Source organism: Diplotaxodon limnothrissa, linkage group LG12 (assembly GCF_057381915.1).
Source record: "Diplotaxodon limnothrissa isolate DT_005_m linkage group LG12, D_limnothrissa_male_GT1.1, whole genome shotgun sequence".
NCBI lineage: Eukaryota > Metazoa > Chordata > Actinopteri > Cichliformes > Cichlidae > Diplotaxodon > Diplotaxodon limnothrissa.
The window spans coordinates 25,489,866-25,508,911 of NC_140607.1; the positions used below are offsets into that span (position 1 = coordinate 25,489,866).

At 40.8% G+C, this 19,046-nt stretch overlaps 2 protein-coding genes across 2 annotated transcripts in view; both read right to left on the reverse strand.

Moving 5' to 3' along the window:
• The window catches only part of pgm5 (phosphoglucomutase 5), a 31,246-nt gene extending 14,593 nt beyond the window's left edge, over positions 1–16,653 (reverse strand). The window contains exons 1-7 of the mRNA XM_085368420.1: positions 16,072–16,653; positions 14,502–14,664; positions 13,929–14,075; positions 13,596–13,721; positions 13,309–13,499; positions 10,843–10,997; positions 3,897–4,012 (exon numbers count right to left, since the gene is read on the reverse strand). Of these exons, the coding sequence (XP_085224546.1) occupies positions 3,897–4,012; positions 10,843–10,997; positions 13,309–13,499; positions 13,596–13,721; positions 13,929–14,075; positions 14,502–14,664; positions 16,072–16,329 (1,156 nt within the window). The 5' untranslated portion in view covers positions 16,330–16,653. The remainder of the gene's footprint in view (positions 1–3,896; positions 4,013–10,842; positions 10,998–13,308; positions 13,500–13,595; positions 13,722–13,928; positions 14,076–14,501; positions 14,665–16,071) is intronic.
• Positions 16,654–17,845: 1,192 nt separating this feature from the next.
• Positions 17,846–19,000, reverse strand: foxd5 (forkhead box D5). Its single transcript, XM_085368421.1, has one exon. It carries the CDS (start codon positions 18,890–18,892, stop codon positions 17,846–17,848), a length of 1,047 nt encoding a protein of 348 aa, XP_085224547.1. The 5' UTR covers positions 18,893–19,000.
• Between the last annotated feature and the right edge of the window lie 46 nt (positions 19,001–19,046).

The window sequence follows — 19,046 nt, forward strand, 5'->3', positions numbered from 1 at the left end:
TAAATGTGGCCTCATGCAAGACATTGAAGGTTATTTTAATTTTGGAAATTATGATTAGCCCTTTAGCTCAGTGTAACACAAACATTAGAAACAAGGATAAGCAGTTAGCATGGGTCTGTATAAGAAGTTGTTTATACTTTCTGCACTGTTGCTTACATGGTAGCGCAGGTGGTCTACCAAGCTGAAGTTTGGCATATTTGTCACCAGCTCCTCCAGTATACGTTTCAAATTATCTTTGGACAAGATGCTGAATCTCAGTCTCAAGGTATAGATAAAAGTGCTATATGAATAGGTTTCTATGATTAGGTGAATGAGCTTTGCAGTAGAATGTAAGGCTCAAATTCAGTAGAAAAGCCCTACATAAGTACCATTACCTAGCACAGGACTTCCACTAAATCCAGATATACGGTACCAAGGTAGGAAAAACATGTTAGTTTGGAGTTAAGCTAGCTATTTTATCTAGCTTCTCATTTTTTATAACACCTCAGCTAACCATCTCCTAGTAATAGCTGCATGTTCGACTTGATTTTACTATCTGAATCTTGTTACAGTAACAATGAATTAAAATTATGAACTGTTACTTTATCAAAGAAAGGGAACAATACTTTCACCTGCAGTTTAACTAAAGGGAATGTTTATTGTATTGACCAATTATTAATGTAACTGTATAATGGTGGGTTAATTTTAATCTACAACATTCAACTGAATTCATTCACAGATCCAATTCGCAACAGTTGCCTCGGGCTCTTGGAAACGTACAAAAAGTTGCAACACAAACAATCTTTCCTGCCAGCCCAGAGCAAACATAAACTCAAACAGAGGAGCGCATCACACCCACAGTCTCCTTCACTGGGGAGCTTTCGCTCTGTTCTCAGAGACAGCTGCACTGTAAAGGTATGTGTTGAGGTTAAGCATGTGTTACATTCCCCTGCTTGAGCTTTAAATGGAAAGTGAGCTGTTATTTTAAGCTGGATTTATATATATTTTATAAATCGGAAAGAAAATAAAAACTAAAAAGCAGTACTGTGTCTGTTTTACTATTCCTCTCAACATCTACACTAAAAATAAGAACCTAAAGCTTTATGTCCGGCACATTAGGAAACTGGCAGTTGTTATTGTTAAGTCCCTGCCTCATTCTCTGTGTCTTTGTCATTCATCTTAACAGAAAAGGTGGCGGAGATTGACACCTAATAAAAGACATCTAATATCTATGTCAACAAAGCTTAACCTGATGTGCCTTTGTTTTCAAAGTGACACCAATAAAACCCACAAAGTTTGACATAGCTCTCTAAATTAGCACTGTTCTTGCTGCGTGTCTCAGAGAGAGCAAGAGTGGTGTGCAGCTCTGATGATTTACTATCCAGGGCTCCCTCTGAGCTTTTTTGCCTTACATGGATAGATAACGAGTAAGCTCCCATAGTCCTCTCTGAGTCTCAGCTCCTTCCCTTTCTCTCCTCCTTCTCGATACTTCTCATATTTGGATTTGCTCGCCATCTTCTCCTCCGTTTGCAACAATCATGGGTCTTTTCTCTTCTGTTCACACCCACTGGCGTGTTTCTTTTTACTTCAAGTTATAAAATGTTAAATGTGTCCTCTCTAGTGAATACAAAGGGTTGAGTAGTTGAAAGAAAAAGAAGCAGAGGAAGTCACAAGGAATTAGAGAACAACGACTAAACTTTGGGTGAGGTTCGGACTGTAGCAAGAGGGACACGCATCTAAAATGCAAGCCTATACATGTCTGTATTTTTATGAATTGTTTATACTTTCCGGCGTGAGTGCGTGTCTGCATTAGTATTCACAAAACGCTACCACTGGAGGAGTGTCGGTTTGTTGCCGTGATTCAGGGAGCCCCTGTCTCCTTTTATAGCAGAAGAATGGGGATTATTTACACATGCAGTCAGGGTCACAGCCCTCTCATCTATTAGTTGACTCTGAATGGAGCTATGAGCAGGCAGGATGCACTGCTTATACACGTAGACCTCGAACAGACTGGAAGAGAACGGAATAGGGAAATTTTCACCTTTAAAGGAAAATGATGATTTGATAAATAGTTGAATGTTCTTTTTTTGTTTGTTTCCTTTTAAGCAATCTCATCAGTCATCAATATTATTACACACAGCACACTAGTTACTAAAGAGCTGGAAGGAATGAACCAAGCAGGAATGATGCCAACACAGTGGCAGAAACTGCAGTTCCTGTAATGTCCACTTGAGTGCTTCAATCCCACAGACGCCCATGTTTAGATCAGAATCAGAATCCGAATACTTTATTAACCCCTAAGGAAATGATGTGGCCACGGTTGCTCCAAGACAATAGGAACAATAAAAAGTGAAAAGATAAGAAATAAACATGTTTATAACCAGCAAAAAATAAAAATAAAATTACAGTTGTGACAACTGGAGTCACATTATAAATCACGTTTTTTACCCAGGGTTATTAGATGATATTATTCCAGCTCTCATACAAATAGATCACCTATTCTTAGAGGTGACAGGTCGGTAGTGTTTTGTCTTTTGGTTGCATCCCAGCAAGCAAAGTAGTTCCAAAATAAAAGCTTAACCATGGTCGCCGAGGTTACCACGACATCAGTTGGCGGTATCACTCAAACGTCATCAGGATGTCCTCGTTAGACTTCCTATCAAGAGAACTTTTGCAGTTTGAGTCCACCTGCTGTCACACTGAGGATTTGATTTTACATTAGAATGAAAACATTCCTGAGTTTTTAATAGGGACACTGTGAACAAAGAGGGGACGACTGTAAGAGTCCGATTTGTTAAAGTTACCAAGCGACAAATTAACTTGAATTTAAAAGGGCAAAACCATAAATAGCTTAAAAGTGTTACAGTAGTAACTAATATACAGGAATACTTGATAAACCGTTTGCAAGCCATATTAGTTGTCCTTTTAAAAAACAAAAAAAAACAAAGACAAATCTATTTAATTTCTTCTTTACAATAATCTGATCTATGTTTCTAACTTTGTGACATGCGTCCATCTATGGTTCAGTTTTTGACGTCGTACCCCGGCCAGTTTTGACCAGGGAGATTCTGGTCTTCAACCATGTTTGCTGGGATGCTAAGGAATGAGCTGTTGAGCTGATGGGGTTGTTATGGCTCAGGAGGGGGAGTTGGTCGTCTACCAGTCAGAAGGTTAGTAGATTGGGTTCGTCAGTCTGCATGTTGAATTATCCTTGAGCAAGCTACTGAACCATGAATCCCGCGATGCATCAGTCGGATTGGCCAAAATGCCAAAAAATTAAAAAATATCGTCTTTAAAAATAACACTTACAAACAAAACAATAGAGCAAGAAATATTACGAACCAGATGACCATAAAGCTTTTAAACAAACCCTAGCATTATAAATATTAACTGACTTGACTTACTTAAAAATGTAAATGTGCAAAGTAATAACGTGTCACGTGTCTTACCCTGTTAGGCTGGATTTTGTTGACTTCTTACAGCTCAGCTTTTTTGGCAAACTTAGACTATAATAGTAGCCGATTGGCAGACAAAAGTAGCAAAAAAGACCAAAATCGTAGGGAAAAATGTAAAGGTTTTTTTTGTGGTGGTGGTGGTGACTGTTTCAGCAAGTTCTTGCTGCACATTTAGCAGCAGCAGCTGCTGGCCACTGCAGTCCTCTAGTGACAGCTTTGTTTGCAGGCACCAGTTGTTGCTGAGGGGAAAGGATGCACATACTCCCACTCCCACTCACATTTTCAAAGATAGTCCGGGGATTTGAATGAGCGATCCTCTTTTCACAATCTAACCAGCTGATCCTGCCTTGCATTTGCATTCAGTAGAGATCTGTACTCATAATATTCAGCAATTTCAAATCTCTCTTTATAAAGGCAGTGCTTTTTTCTGTTTGGATAGTAAGTGAATGTGCTAGGTCATACCTGTCCCAAAGCTTTCCTCCCCACAGACGGAACAACGCCCAGAATCCATCAGGTTCCCGAAGTATCTCCAGCCTGTGGGAGTCTCATACAAGGCCAGTTTCATTGCTTTGGCAACCCTACAAACACGCAGAGGAGAAAAGTCAGAAAAACTGCCTGTACACGCGATGTATTTGCTCACATACACACAATATATTCATCTAATATCTAATAAAATCTAACATCTAACATCCCAGGTCTGATGTAGAAACTAGCTTACACACAAAAACTCTGACCTTTGAAATAAAACAAACCAAATGCTGTATGACAAGCACAATCTGCCAGCAGCTCATCCAATAACTTAATAAGGCAAAGGGAGTAGGAACAAAGTGAGTTAACCTTTTAGTTCATGTTTACTTAGAACCTCAGCCGTGTGCTAGCATAGCAAGAGGAGAAGATGGAGTGCGTGTGCGCGTGAGTGTGTCTGTGTGTGTGAATACATGTGTATGTTGGGGTCACGTGGAGGGGAAAAAAGATGCCAACAGTTCAATATGTGGGAGGAAAGGGAGTGCAAAGAGCCAAAGTGGAAAAGAGCAAAGAGAAAGTCTAATAAAAGTTCCCAGTTGCAGATTACAAAATAGAGAGTAACTAATCGATTTACTGGAACTGCAGTGATGCGATAAGAAGAAAAATGCACACTTTATGCTAAATGGATCAGTACTTATACACTGCTTTTCTACTCAGTTTGAGCACCCAAAGCACTTTCTGCTAGACATTCATACAGCACTTTAAACTCATGGTTCAGCATCTTACCAGAGGATGTGTTACCACTCAGACTGGGGGGAGGGCGGGGATCGACACACTGACACTGACTTTTGATTGGTACTTGAGCCTTGAGCTTTCATTCGACCATTTCCGCAACTTTTGGTTTTACGGCCAACAAATGTTTTTGTTTGTTAGCAGGATTAAGACAATTTAATATTTGCGTTCTTGCTTACAGCTTGATATAACTATCGCTTGAAGAAAAGGTTCGGTCTTTGATCCTATTAGAAAAGTTACCAGCTCAAGCCTGCTTAGTTTAGTTTTAGTTTTAATGTTTAGTTTGCAACAAACATCTCCACAGCAATCATTGCATAATATATAAACACTTTACAGGAGAAGTCTAAAAACTGCAGAACCAAATATTTCAACCAACAAAACAGATTTTGCAGCCAAGGGAACAAATACATGGATACCAGCATCTCAAATGCTCGTACTGTGGGATGTGGTGAGAGTTCATGGTGCAATACTATAAATGTGAATATGGGTGAGTTTCAAAATTTTTAAGTGGTTTTATACATATACACATGCATAAAACCCCCAGTGCCCTCCGCAGCTGTTTACAAGAGGATGGGATAAATGACCAAATAAGAGTAAACCAGCTTTATTCCCCCACCCTGGGGAAGAAAGTACTGGAATGGAAAGACTGGCATTCCTAAAAGAAAACAGGAACTCTGAACTTCTGACGAGCATTTGATGTTTTGAACGGCACGTCCACGGCCAACATAAGCACTGACACTGACTGTAGCAGTGCTCGGCTTTCATGCAACGTTGCAAAAATGTAGCGTCCGAACAATGTGAGAATAAAGCAAATCGTGCTTTCTCAAGTTTGATGATTGCACCAACAGAGCTTTGCACACACACCCATGCATAGCATTCACATCCATACATCCTCAGGGATAAAGCACAAACAAGAACAGGTTTTAAGATCAAATTTCCAGTTCCACTAAAAGACAACTTCTTGAACACACAGTGCTAGAATGACTGTACAAGTGCATTTAAACAGATATAATAAAATGTCTCAGGATAACCGGGATGTTGGATTCTTCTGACGAGATTTTAAAAAAAATTTTTTTTTTTTAAAAACCTGGCAGATTAATACGTCTGGAGACACAAGGAATGAAATTGGAAGGCCTATTTAGAGCTGCAATCCCCTCGTGTGTAGGTGTGAGCCGTAAACTGTAATGCTCTCCAGTCAAAGTTCATTTTCTCACACTAGTGTTGACAATTTACAGGCAAGGAATCTAAAGTCGGTCACATAATATACAGTATTTTTAAATGGTTAGTATCAATCAATTATTAGCTATATTATCCTTCCCTGTGAATACCTTCTTTAGGGTATTAAGGAAGTTCTATTTTTGGATGTTGATTATTTTGATGTTTACTGTCTGTGTTTTACTTACATTTAATCTTCTAATATACATGAAGCGATGAGCAAGTCCAGCCTTGCATGTATGAACAAAGCTAAATAACTTCATTCTAGGATGTGACAACACTGAGCTGCAGTTGAGGAAAGTTAGAGCAGGTCTGTCTTGAATGGTTTGGAAGCTCTGCTCCGACAAGATTAGAGCTGGAAAGAAATTTCATAACTGAGCAGGTAGGAGGTATGTCCACTTTCCTTCATCTCAACTCTCTGGAACCTCTGTTGCACACACGCTTACAATATGACCCACACTAAGTAACCTTTATCTTGCACCTCAGTAAATCCCAGCGGAGGGGGAAGGTACAATGAGTGAAGATGTTTCTCTACATCCGTGAAGTAAAATAAGGCCAGCTTTTGGCTTTGGCTTGACATTTTACCAAACATAGCCTTCAGCACCCTCACGCCTCAGTTTGGATTTAGGGCTCAGGCTAAAAGAGCAGCAATGCCGGAGCATTACTTGAGCTTGACCCGAACCAATAACCCTTAGTAGTCAAAGCAGAAATGCAATGTTAATTGCTGATAATGCTGCCACGGAACTCAACGCTGAACTTCTTTTTCTTCTTCTTTACGCTGCTCTCTTCAGGGGGCACCACAGCAGATCATTTGCTTCCATATCCCTATCCTTAGCAATCACACATTCTTCTCTGTGATCTTATTCTTCTCCTCCTGTCGACATCCTTTGTCCAATGCATTTACTGTCCATCTTCTGAGATCTTCAAACCATCTCAACTTTGGCTCTGTTACTTTGTCTCCAAATCGCTTAATCTGAGCTGTCTTTCTGATCTACTCATTTCTAATCCTATCCATTCATCCTGGTCACTCCCAACAAAAATCTAAGAATCTTCAGCTCTGCCACCTCCAGCTCTGCCTCCTGTTTTTGGCAGCACTACCATCGCCACACCACATATCATATATCATATGTATATATATATTTACAACCATCTTGTAACCCTCCCCTTTCACTCTTACTACTACTATCAGTCATAAATCCCCCCTGACACTCAGTACATACTGTATATTCACCTTTCCATCCTCCTCTGTCTCAGTTGTACACAGATTCTGTTGCTTTCATTCCTCCACCTCCACCCCTCCAGTCCCTCATCCACCTTCACCCTACTCTCACTGCAAGTCACAATGTTATCTGTGAACATCATAGTCCACAGGAATCCTTCTCTGTCAACCTGTCCATAATCACTGGAAACAAGACGGGATCTTGAGTCACTCCCTGATGTAATCCCACCCCGACCCTGAAGCCATCTGTCTCTCCCTACCTTCCTCTCTTGGCATTTTATTCCATGATTTTTCTGTTAGTTCTCTACAAGTCAGAGCTGAACATACTTTAAAATTAATTTTAGCATAATTATTGGAAGTGGTCATAGCTATTTTGGAGTGCCAATCTCAACATACCTTTGTGACATAATGTCAAAACAGTTTTCTAGGATTTTGCAAAGCTGTGTCAAGAATATATTTGCTATCGATCATAGTAAATCAGGCGATAAATGTGCTTGTTAGAGCAATGTTTATCTTTGCCTGCCTAGTTCTGTGTTCTTGATGCTGCTCTCCCTGCCTGACCTGATTTAAGTGGCCTTGTATGGCGTTACCCGGCACAGCGTCGAGGTCAATTACTCCTAATGTTCTCTGTCAAAGTAAATATAAAAGGTACTGTGTAAAGGTTTTAATCACTTTAGGTTCTTATTCATCATGCAATACCACTAGAGAGAATTAGTGGCTTGGTTTAATTACTAATTCTTTCCTCAGCACAAAAACAATCCCGATGACCACAACGCCAACGGTCATTAACAGCTTTCTGTAACTGTTTAGCTACAGCACAACATCAAATATTTGACCTTTCTACTTTGCCGTGCTAATCAGTAAAAGAGCTCACATTTCATGATCGTAACACGCACACCAGTGGCTCAATCCTACATCCTTCCATCCCTGGAACTGTGAAAAGAGAGGCAGATGTTTCCTTTACCAACATTTCCCACCCACTTTCCCTTCCTCCCTCACCGCGTCTTGCATAGCATGTGCACAAAGACATAAAATCACCCACGCACACACTCCAACCAAAGTGATAGATTTAAATCCAGCCTCCTGTCCACCTGAATCCAGTCAGTTTCCTTTGCTTATCTGAAAACAGTTGCATTCACTTTCTCTCTGTCTTTTCTGTTAACACACACTAACATACACATCAGCGCACAGAGTATATACACCATCGCATTTATCAAAGCTTTTATAACACAGTTTGCTTGACTTTAAACACATAGCAGGGAGGGAACCTCAGTCTAAACACTCAGAACACAGATACACACGGTCTCCTAAAACAGCCCACACTTGGACAGACTCCAGGGTCCGACTTCACACTACTAAGCACTTCAACACTTTCTCGAGTTTATCAGGTTCATGCCGTTATATACATAACATGAGTGTGACATGACGAACTCGTGTCACGCTCATACGAGCGGCAGTTGTGAAACTAAGAGTGGAACAAAGTGACACTGGTCAGCAACAGTGTCATTAATTACCAGTTAAGTGATCACAGATTTGCAGATGTAGTCAGACTAATCAAGTGAAATCATGTTAAACGTGAAAAAAATCAAAAGCCTGTGTTATGCAGTTTATTATGCATGATATTATCAGTGGGTTAAGTATTATCTATAAGGTTGCTTCTACTTCCCAACTAAATTAAAGTTTCCAGTAGATAAATGCATACTATCATCAATACAAAAGGGCAAGTGCTCAGAAAGTAGACAACGAGAGATAAAGATAATATTAGAAGAAGAACTGAAAAGCGTGTGTTGGAGGCATTGCTTCGCGCTTCAGGGTTGCAGTGGGACATGTGACATTTGTGTCTTGGGTATCAGCCTCTGTGTGTGTGTGTGTGTGTGTGTGTGTGTGTGTGTGTGTGTGTGTGTGTGTGTGTGCGCGCGCGCGTGTGTGTGTGTGCATGTGTGTGATGAGGCCAAGCTGACTGGGGAGCCAGTGTATGCAAACCTTTCAAGCAACTCATTCAGTGTGATTATTAGGGCTCAACATCATAAGACATGACCTTAGGCAAGGAGTAGTGCAATATCAAGGGATGCAGTCTGTGTGTTTGTCTGCCTTAGTGTGCAACAGCACCATGTAAATAAAGATAACCAGCAATTCTGTGACGTAAAATTCCAATTCGCATACAATGGGGAAATAATTATTTGATCCCCTGCTGAATTTGTAAGTTTGCTCGCAAAAAGTTATCCTTCTCTAATTTTTATTGTAGTTTCATTTTAATGGAGAGAGACAGAATATCAACCAAAGATCCAGAAAAGAACGCAGTACATAACAGTTATAAATTGATTTAAATGTCATTGAGTGAAAAAAGTGTTATCCAAAAGTAAAAATGACTTAGTACTCAGTGAAGAAACCTTTGATCACCAGATTTATTTGCTGCTGCTTGGCAACTCACAAGTTTAGCTCCCTCCACTCATTTTCTATAATGTTGAGGTCTGGGGACTAGCATCTAAGCCCCTCCATGACCTTAATGTGCTGCTACGGCGTTATGTTTTGGGTTACTGTCATATTGGAAGACAGATTCATGACCCATCTTCGGTATTCTTTATGAGGAAAGGATCAGATAATTTCTTTGTAAATTAGCAAACTTACACATTCAGGAGGGGGAATGACAAAATTGTTTCTCTTACTGCCTCTAAGCATCTCTCACAACTGTGAAACCCAGATGGATCAGGGTTGGTAATAGCATCACTTCATGTGCCTTTCAGCAGTTACACACAGTAAAGGATTAGTTCTTTCACACACATAAAGACACACATGAATAAATGAAATAAATTTCACGGATGCTGTTTAGATTTTAAATCACACATGGTGGTTTAAGAAGACAGTGTGACACATCACTGCCCACCACAGGCCTCTCTTCATCAAGTACCCTTTTAGGAAGGAGTCTTTTGAGCTAAGAGTAACTTCATCGGGATAATGTAAAATATTGAAAATAGTGATTTACTTTCTTAATCTCGTCCAAATGCTTTTGGAAGTCCATTACCTCACTTTAGTGCATCTTTAATGTGTCTAGTTCATGGACACAAAATAAATATGCACCTATACGCTTCTTCTGGTAGAGGGTCAGATTAAATAAATATAGGCAGGGGTCAAAAGGAGGTTGTGTTGAAAGTTACTAAAAGGGAGGATGAAATCTTTGCACTTCTATAAGGTCTATTATTTATAAAATATTAAATCAGGATGTTAAATGTTTTAATGTAGTTAGGTAGCACATTTTAAACAGCTAAACTTCATGACTGCCATCCATATACATAGTCTTTAGCAACTATAGTAGATTCATCATTCATCAAACGGCTCCCTTGAGCAGCATTCTGCAGAAGCGTCAGCGAGGTGCTGTGCCGGGATCTCTCCTGCTGGAACAATGTTAATGGAGATGACTTTGGCGGTGATCACGTCCTCTCACTCACCACCCTCTGCTTAGCTTTACCCTTACATAACACACAGTATTTATAGGGGGGTGAGTAAGTGTGTGTGTGTGTGTTTGGTGTGTGTGTGTGTGGGGGGGGGGGTGATCTCACAGCTTTATTCATAGTGGGTGTCGTCCCTCTCCGGAGACTGGACTGATGCAGGAGTTTGTAGGAAGAGTGTGGGTGGTGTTATAGAACTTCTTACATCTACTGATTGTGTGTGTGTGTGTGTGTGTGTGTGTGTGTGTGTGTGTGTGTGTGTGTGTGTTACCTATCAAGGGCAGCACTGGTGGCCATACTTCGAGCAAATCCTTTGACGCCATACTGTCTGAAGTAGGGGATGGTGGAGAGGTTAGCACCCATGATGGCCACTGAGTCCGATGGGTTCACAAAGAAGCCATTTTCTCCAAGGATCATGTATCGGTCCTGAGAACACGACAAAACCATAAAGTGCTTTGTGAGTCCTGTGTAGTTAGTTAGCATAACTGCATTAATTAACCCTTTTTATAGTACATGTATTGCCAACAACCCCCACAAAAAGACCAAAACAAATTGCTTAATTCTCCTCAGGCCACCATTGTTGTATGTCCCTTCATTACAATGAATATAGCAACTCTAGTTTATTTTGAGTCGGTCCCCAGCACTCCATCCTGCTGCCGTAAATACTTTTGAACTCGCCAAATAATGACTTAAATAGTAATGAGCTGAATTCTGCTGAAGGGATAGGAAAGCTGTCACATTTAAGACACTGATTAGAACATTGTTGGTCTTTTCATGAGCGTTACTGATAATGAAGAAACATAAGAAACAACATCCTTTAAGGACAAAGTGTGTTTGTATCACAAACATTCACATTACTATAAATGATCTTTAGTAGACGGTTACAAAACATAGAACAGTACAAGTAACAAATTCTCAGTACTATCCCCCCACCCCCCAGGATTCATTATTACTGTGGGGAGCGTAGAAGATATCGGTTACTATATATCCCCAAAAATGAAACATCCACCCAGTATGATAATAACCACCGGTGCTAATCACAGTGGAGATACCGATCCTTGGGGGAGAAACAGAGCAGATGTGATGTAATTCTCCTGATGTTACACTACTAAGCAAACAGTGTGTGCCTGTGTCTGTTTATACAGAATAAATGTCTATTGGATGACATTGTGGAAAAAGTGAGACGCCCGTTGGATTATTGTGCATGCACTGCAACTTTGCACCCATTGCCTTCACTCCTGAAATCAACGTGCAATTATAAACAAATAAAAAATAAATAAGGATTTCTCTGCTGCCTCTGGCTGGAGTCAATATCTTGGATTTAGCTTTTATAGCAATAAAAGTCAGCTAGGCTTAAAGAAATGAATGAATAGATTGTGGAGCAACATGACATGTAAATACCACAAAAAGGATCTATTTAATTATTTAATATTATGGATTATTAGAGATATTATGTATGTATGAGAACTAAAACAGCCACAGCCACTTAAATATGTTCTTAAATATGATCCCAGCGCACACTCAGGTCAGTATTTTCTGTTTCTTTTTAAAAATATATTTTTAAATGACTTATTAAACCAAATTTTGAAGGATATTTGCAGGAGTCCAAGTTACTAAAGATCTCTTCATGCATTTTCCAATCCCTGTATTTTAATTTCCTTTTAAGCCAAATCCAGTTGAAGGAATACTGGACAATTCACAGGGGGCAGCTCATAATGTTCTTTAGGAACATCCTCCTGTGCAGTACAGATTAATAAGACCTCAGAAACATCCCTAAAATGTACAGTAAGTGATTTCGAGTATTACCTATTAATTTTTGCGCACTTCTTCCTTTGTCCTGGTTAATAAGAGTGTTTGCAGTACAACACAGATTAAAATAGGTTTTAGTGGAAAATTGCCGGTCATCCTATTGCATGTTATTTTATCCAGTTTTTGAATAACTTGGGGGTCTGTGTAAACGTTTCAAATGTCGCCTTAAATCTGTTGTTTTTTTCACGGTTGTTTGTTTTTTAAGGCAAACAGTACTGAAGCAGCTTTCCCCTCAAGACAGCCCAGAAGACATCCTACATGACTTTTGTCATTGTGCAGAAAATAATTATCTATATGTAAGAAATTGGTTCTACGGTTATGTAACTTTCTCCCTGCTCCCTTTTTTCCGGTGTAAATTAGTAGCCAGTTGTCAAAGGATGAATGTCCTGGGCAGAGGTAAGCTTAAGATTACAATTTTTCTTTAATAAAACTTTGAGTTTGAGTTCTTTAGGTCTTGCGCATGTTTCACAATATAAACAGTGAAGCCTTTCTGTTTCCTGAAATAATAGAGGGCTTTTAATTTGAAACTTAAACAGGAAATCTTGTTTGTATAAAGCGTTTACTGCGGTAACCAAACATTAACAGAGGTACGCAACACACTCTGTGATTACTGAATTACATTAAAAGCCACTTCTGGCCATTCCCTTGTCACAGTGGATTGCCACAGTAGGTAGCACTGTTGTTTTGTTTGACTTGGCAGTTTTATGCATGATGCCTTTCCTGACAAAACCCCCAAAGTGGATTTGTGTCTTCAGGTAGAATTGTACCAGCAACCTTTCATTTGTGAAGCAAATGTGTAAACCACTATTATATGGTACACTTGAAAGTATCAGACCATGGGTGCAGTGCTTTTCAGCACCACTACACCCATGTAGTCTTGAATAAATGATTGCACATTCTGGAGTAGGACTTCAACCAAATGGCTTACCCCATCTGCATCAAATGCCGCCCCAAAGCCAAAGTCGCCTCCTTTCATGGACTCTACCAGAGAGGTGGCATAAGTCAGGTTGGGCTCAGGAGGTCGGCCACCAAAGTCCTCCAGAGGTACACAGTTTACAGCAGAGTTAGCAGGAGCTCCCAACTCATCACACAGAATCCTACGTACATAGGGGCCCATCACTGTAACAAAGCAAAAGGTGAGTAGAAGTTAGCAGAATAATATGAATAACAGTAACTGCAGTGCAGGGCTTACAGGACGTATGCTGATGAACTGACCTCCGTTCATGGCATCTATGTGTATTTTAGGCTGATCTGGTCCTGTGAGGAGACTTTTAATGGCAGTGAAGTCAAAGATGTTTCGTAGCATTTGTAGATACACTTCAACCGAGTCTACAATCTCCACTGGATAGAGACAGAAGAACCTGTTAGTACTGGATGAGAGTATGTTTTTTTCTGTGCATTTTGAGTGACAGAAAGAGGGGTTCTACTAGCATCACACAACAGGAAAGTTTGTAGCAATGTGGGGGAAAATCCACGCATGTGGATAACACTGAAGAATTCAGAATGATGCAGAGAAGCTTTTTAACTAAACATGCACGAATGTTGTACCTCTGAAAGGTTTGAATTTGTTCTCGAGGTCAAACTCCTGTCTTCCGAGCCTAGAGAGATCAATGCGGAGATCGGGGCATATGGCGTACTCCTCGAGTGTCCGGCTCACCTGGTAGATCCTCTCCATCACTGTGTCTGGAGAGGGCCCTGCCAGACAGAGAAACAAAGACAATGAAAAATGCATCCCTCACTGGTGTTACAACTCCTGGCAGTGCAAGAGTCTTTGGATACATGCATGAGTTTACTTAACTGCCCATCCAGGAGAAGGTGTGGCACAAAGGCATGCTTAGAGAAACTTGTAATGTTATTAAAGTTTTATTTGGTGCCCTAGGTTTTTTACAAATCTAGGGCACCAATCTTTAACAAATCTTTAACAAATCACCTGTATTTGTCCATTCTGATATCACACTCCATTTTATATCATGGCCTAGGAGCCAAGTTGTAACATTAGCATTAATTTTTGCTGTAATATTTTTTTTTTTTAAATCAAATTGTCTCAAACTTCTATTTTTGACTTTAAAATTTCTAAATAAGAGTCAGATGGAAAAGCAAATGTATTTTCTAAATCCTCACCTCCATTTGCCACATTGAACTTGATTCCAAAGTCTCCTCCAGGGCCTCCAGGATTGTGACTTGCCGTGAGGATAATCCCTCCAATGGCCTTGATCTTCCTGATGATGCAGGAAACCGCAGGGGTGGACAGGAGCCCACTGTGGCCAATTACCAGACGACCAATCTGTGCATCACCAATATTAGTGAGAAGCAATAATGGTTTCATATCATGGCAGATATCACCTGGTCTAAAATCATAATATAATATAATATCTTTGTGTTTCAAAAAGAGTCATAATGCTTTATAAAAACAGAATGCAACATATTTGTAAAAAATGTTAAAAATGTTTGTTCCATTTTCAATCAAACATATGCTTTGAATTTTTTTTTTAAAATCCAATCCATTTGTTTCTCTCCTGATTTCAAAAAGTTAAAAATCACTTCCTGTCCCAAAGAATCTTGTCATTCTGCAGGCGACTAATTGGCTGCCTGCTTTAAAAGGCAAATGATCTCCCTCTAGAAGGATGCCTAAATAACAGAACTACGCCTCTATTTATACTAAAGTGGTAATACCACCAACATAATTCTCCTTCTCTAAATAAAATTGTCCTCACTGGAGAGGAATTTGCTCTCCTGGCATCCTCTAAACATCCGGGATGTTGCATGTGTATATAAAGGACAGATCAGAAAGTGAGGGAAAGCCCTAACAAATGGAATCTTCTCAGTAACCAGTGTTGAGAAGGACAGCACATGCACTGGGTGGGTAGTTGGCAAGTGTTTCTATTATCCTTCTGGTTCTTTTCCTTGCAGTATGACAGAGGATCCCCAGCATGTAGACTTAGCCCTTGATAGATTGAACACCGAGGTGTAGGCAGTGTGTTAGCGGTGGTGGGGGGCAGACGTAGGCAGGAAAATAGAGCAGGATGGATGGAAGTGCTGATAAGGCTGACACCAGAAGACATTTGGCTGGACCAGCAGAAAGAATTTTTTTTTAAACGCACTGATCCCCAAAACAAATTATATTCCTTTCCAATTTTCCTTTGGAACTTTTCCAAGCCAACTGCAAAGATCTCACAGCCTAAGAGCTGCAGGGACTTTCCTCCTCAGTGCCTCACTTTGTCTTCTTATTTTAACCTATTTGCAGCTGACTTGTTAAATTCAATTCAGCAGGTTTGTATGTATCAGTATCAACAATTACTGCAAATGTGAAAAAACTATAAGCGACTGCACAATTCTGATTTATTATAAAACTCCCAAAGTCCCACCAGAAGTAGCAGAATAACATCTGATGACCCTAAATTTCCCAGCCCAGTGAATTGTTCCATCTCTGTGTTAATGATTTAAACATATGTGCAGGTCAAAAGAAGCCATAGGCTACATTAACATCCTGAGTTTGTTGGTGAAGTTGAATAATTATTCCGCTGGTCTTCCATTCCAACAAGAAGTGTTTTTTCTAAAAGCGTTTAAGCCTTCTTGTAGTAACTCACACCAACGCAGAGCAGAACAGTAACATTACTGCTGGTTACAAGTGACTCCTGCATGCTGACAGAGAGGAACAAATGCATGACACTGGTGGTCGCCCTATTCTTACCCCGTTTGCAGCTGCCATTTGCACTATCACCTCGATGGCAGCTCGGCTGAAGTAGCGGCCGTCGCTGCCCACCACCATGGTGCAACCCTGTCGGTCCCGCAGGTCGATGGAGGACAGCACGCTCTGGATGTAGTTCTGCAAGTAGTTTTTCTTCCCCTCGAACACCGCAGTCTTCCTCCGCAGTCCATTGGTACCGGGCCGCTGGTCCTCGAAGGGGGCGGTTTGGACCGTCACCACCGGGATCGGGCTCGTCTCCATCCTCTTTAACCAATCAAGCAAGTTTGGTGGAGTTTTTTGTTTGTTTGTTTTGTTTTGTTTTGTAGGAGTTTACAGCACTGAGTACAAAAATAAGTTCGATAGAAACAGCTCAAAGATGCAACTTGTCAGTCTAGAGTGAAGTAAAGGTTGTTTCCCCACCGTCGAGGAAAAAAGCGGTGACAGCAGTCCTACACAGGGACGAAATGGCTATAGTGACAAGAAACAGCCAATCAAAAATGTTTTCACCTCGACCCAAGCCAGGAGTCTCATCCTATAGTACTGGCTGAGCTAAGCAGCCACCAGCACTCTCCTCCTCTGCTGGCGGACAACTCCCTCTTCTAATAAGCCTGAACAACTGACTATGAAGAAAAAAATAAGGGAGGGGTGGACTCGTCAAGACTCACAATCAGCTGAGCCTCCGGCCAAAAATAGACATCTGACTGATGGCAAAAGGGAATTGTGTCGGCACCGGTCTGCAACCGGACACGCCTGTGTGTGTGTGTGCTTTTCACTCTAACCCAGGCCATTACTATAGTCACAGAAATCTAGAAGTATCAGAGTGTACCGTTTTTATTTAATTGTTATTATTTTCTGAATTGAAAATGTTTTGATAGATCTTGAATTCTGGGTGTTCTGTAAATTCTTAAGTAGCCCATCCCATAACACGGACCAACTTCAGTGCGCTAACATCTGCTCCAATATTTTGGAAACAGTGCGACCTTGAGGCAGAATGGAAAAAGTGACTTTTAATTATCATTATTATTATTTTGTATACTTGATGAAACACGTAAACGTGAGAGTACCAATTAGGGATACAGAGTTTCATTTCTAAAACCTGCTAATTAACTTTCATTTGAGTGAGTTTCATTATTTTATCGGCAATGACCAGTGCGAGTTTAAGCCCTGCGTTTGTATAGCTTTTATTCATTTCCTGGTTGGAAATGTGTTTTTATAATTTGACATTGACTTACTTTAATAAAACCTGATTTTTGTCATCATTCTTGTAGCCTGCAGACTACAAGTGAGTTCAGTTGATCAAGAGGAAGCAGGCCAACACAATGTTGAACCCTTACGGTAAATACTGTCAGTTAAATTATAGTAAGTCATTTTTGCTGTAGCTAAAATAAAAGTTTGGCATCACCTGTACTTCAGGTACAAATATCATTAAAGACTACAGAAATATAGAAAATCTAAGTGTTTTTCAAACTTACACACAAACAATAATTTCTGCTCTGAGTAAATCCACATATAGCTCTTACGAGCACTGTGCACTGACTCAGATTATAACAAAACTTGCAATCGTTTCCCACATATTCATTTTATTTTGCCACGTTACTTAATAAAAAAAACACATTCACATTGACGAAGTTTTCCCCTGAAGCAACCTTGACAAATATATTACAACACATCTTATTTACAGACATAACGCACATAAATATCATGCAATAAAAAAAACATTTCTTTAAGAAATGAGCTACGCCAAACATACAGACACTGTAAAGTGTTTTCAAAGGGTTCAGCAACGAGGGTACGACAGTCTGAGGTGCTCGTTTATAAAAGGAGCAGTGCTCAGGATGGGAGGAGGGCAAAACTGATTCCTTGAAGGCTGCAGGAGGGTCGGAACCAAACAGGCAGCAGGGCCAGGCATGAGTTGACCGTAACCGAGAGCACCGTGCGGGCCTTGCTGTGGATTTGAGTTGTGCTGACTGATAGAAGAGGGTCTGCTCATGATGCTGTCGATGCTGAAGGAGCACTTTGCCTGTGGGCCGGATTTCGGCTCAGCTGGTTCTGCTGCGCAAAGCTGTGCTCTTAAGTCTTTAGGCCCAACGCACTTTCCGTGGCTGTTCAGGGGTTGTGGTAGGAGGTGGTAGGATGAGGAAGGCATCATGATGCTTTCCTGCAGGGGCATGTAACGAATAGAAGAGGCAGCCGTGTGGCTTACCTGGCCAGTTATGCTATATGGGTGTCCGTACGGCCGGCAGCAGTTAAAGCTGGAATAAAACATCAGTCCGTCTTTGCCGAACTCGGGCTGGTTTCTCTTGAACCGTTTCCTCCGGCGAAGGAAACTGCCGTTGTCGAACATGTCCTCCGAAGCAGGGTCCAGAGACCAGTAGTTGCCCTTTCCCGGGTTTCCGGGCTCCCTCGGAATCTTGATGAAACAGTCGTTAAGGGAGAGGTTGTGCCTGATCGAATTCTGCCAAGCGGGAAACTTGTCTCTGTAGTAGGGAAACTTGTTGCTAATGAAGTCACATATGCCACTAAGCGTTAGCTTCTTCAGCGGGCTCTGCAGGATAGCCATGGTGATGAGAGCAATGTAGGAGTACGGGGGCTTTACCGAGCTGCTCTGGGCTTTCCTTGACGCCGGTGCGTCTGCGCAGAAACTGTTCTCGCTTTCCCCCGACGATTCTGGTTCTGAAGAGTCAAATTCCGCACCAGATTCTGCTGAGGAACCCGTAGAGCACTCATTTCGATAGTGGACATCCTCGCCTACTATGTCAATCGCATCCTCTTGTATAGGCAATCCGGCATGTTGTGAAGCTTCAAATTCACTTGAGAGAGTCATGGTCACACCTAAGATTTCTCACAAACGCGTAAAAACTAAACTGTGCCAAAGAGGCCTTAATGGTTTGCCGTGCGTAAAAACCAACAGGCCCCTCGACTGTGCGTAAAAGCGAATCTATTGATACTCCTTGTGCTATCGTGATGAGAGCTGTGGC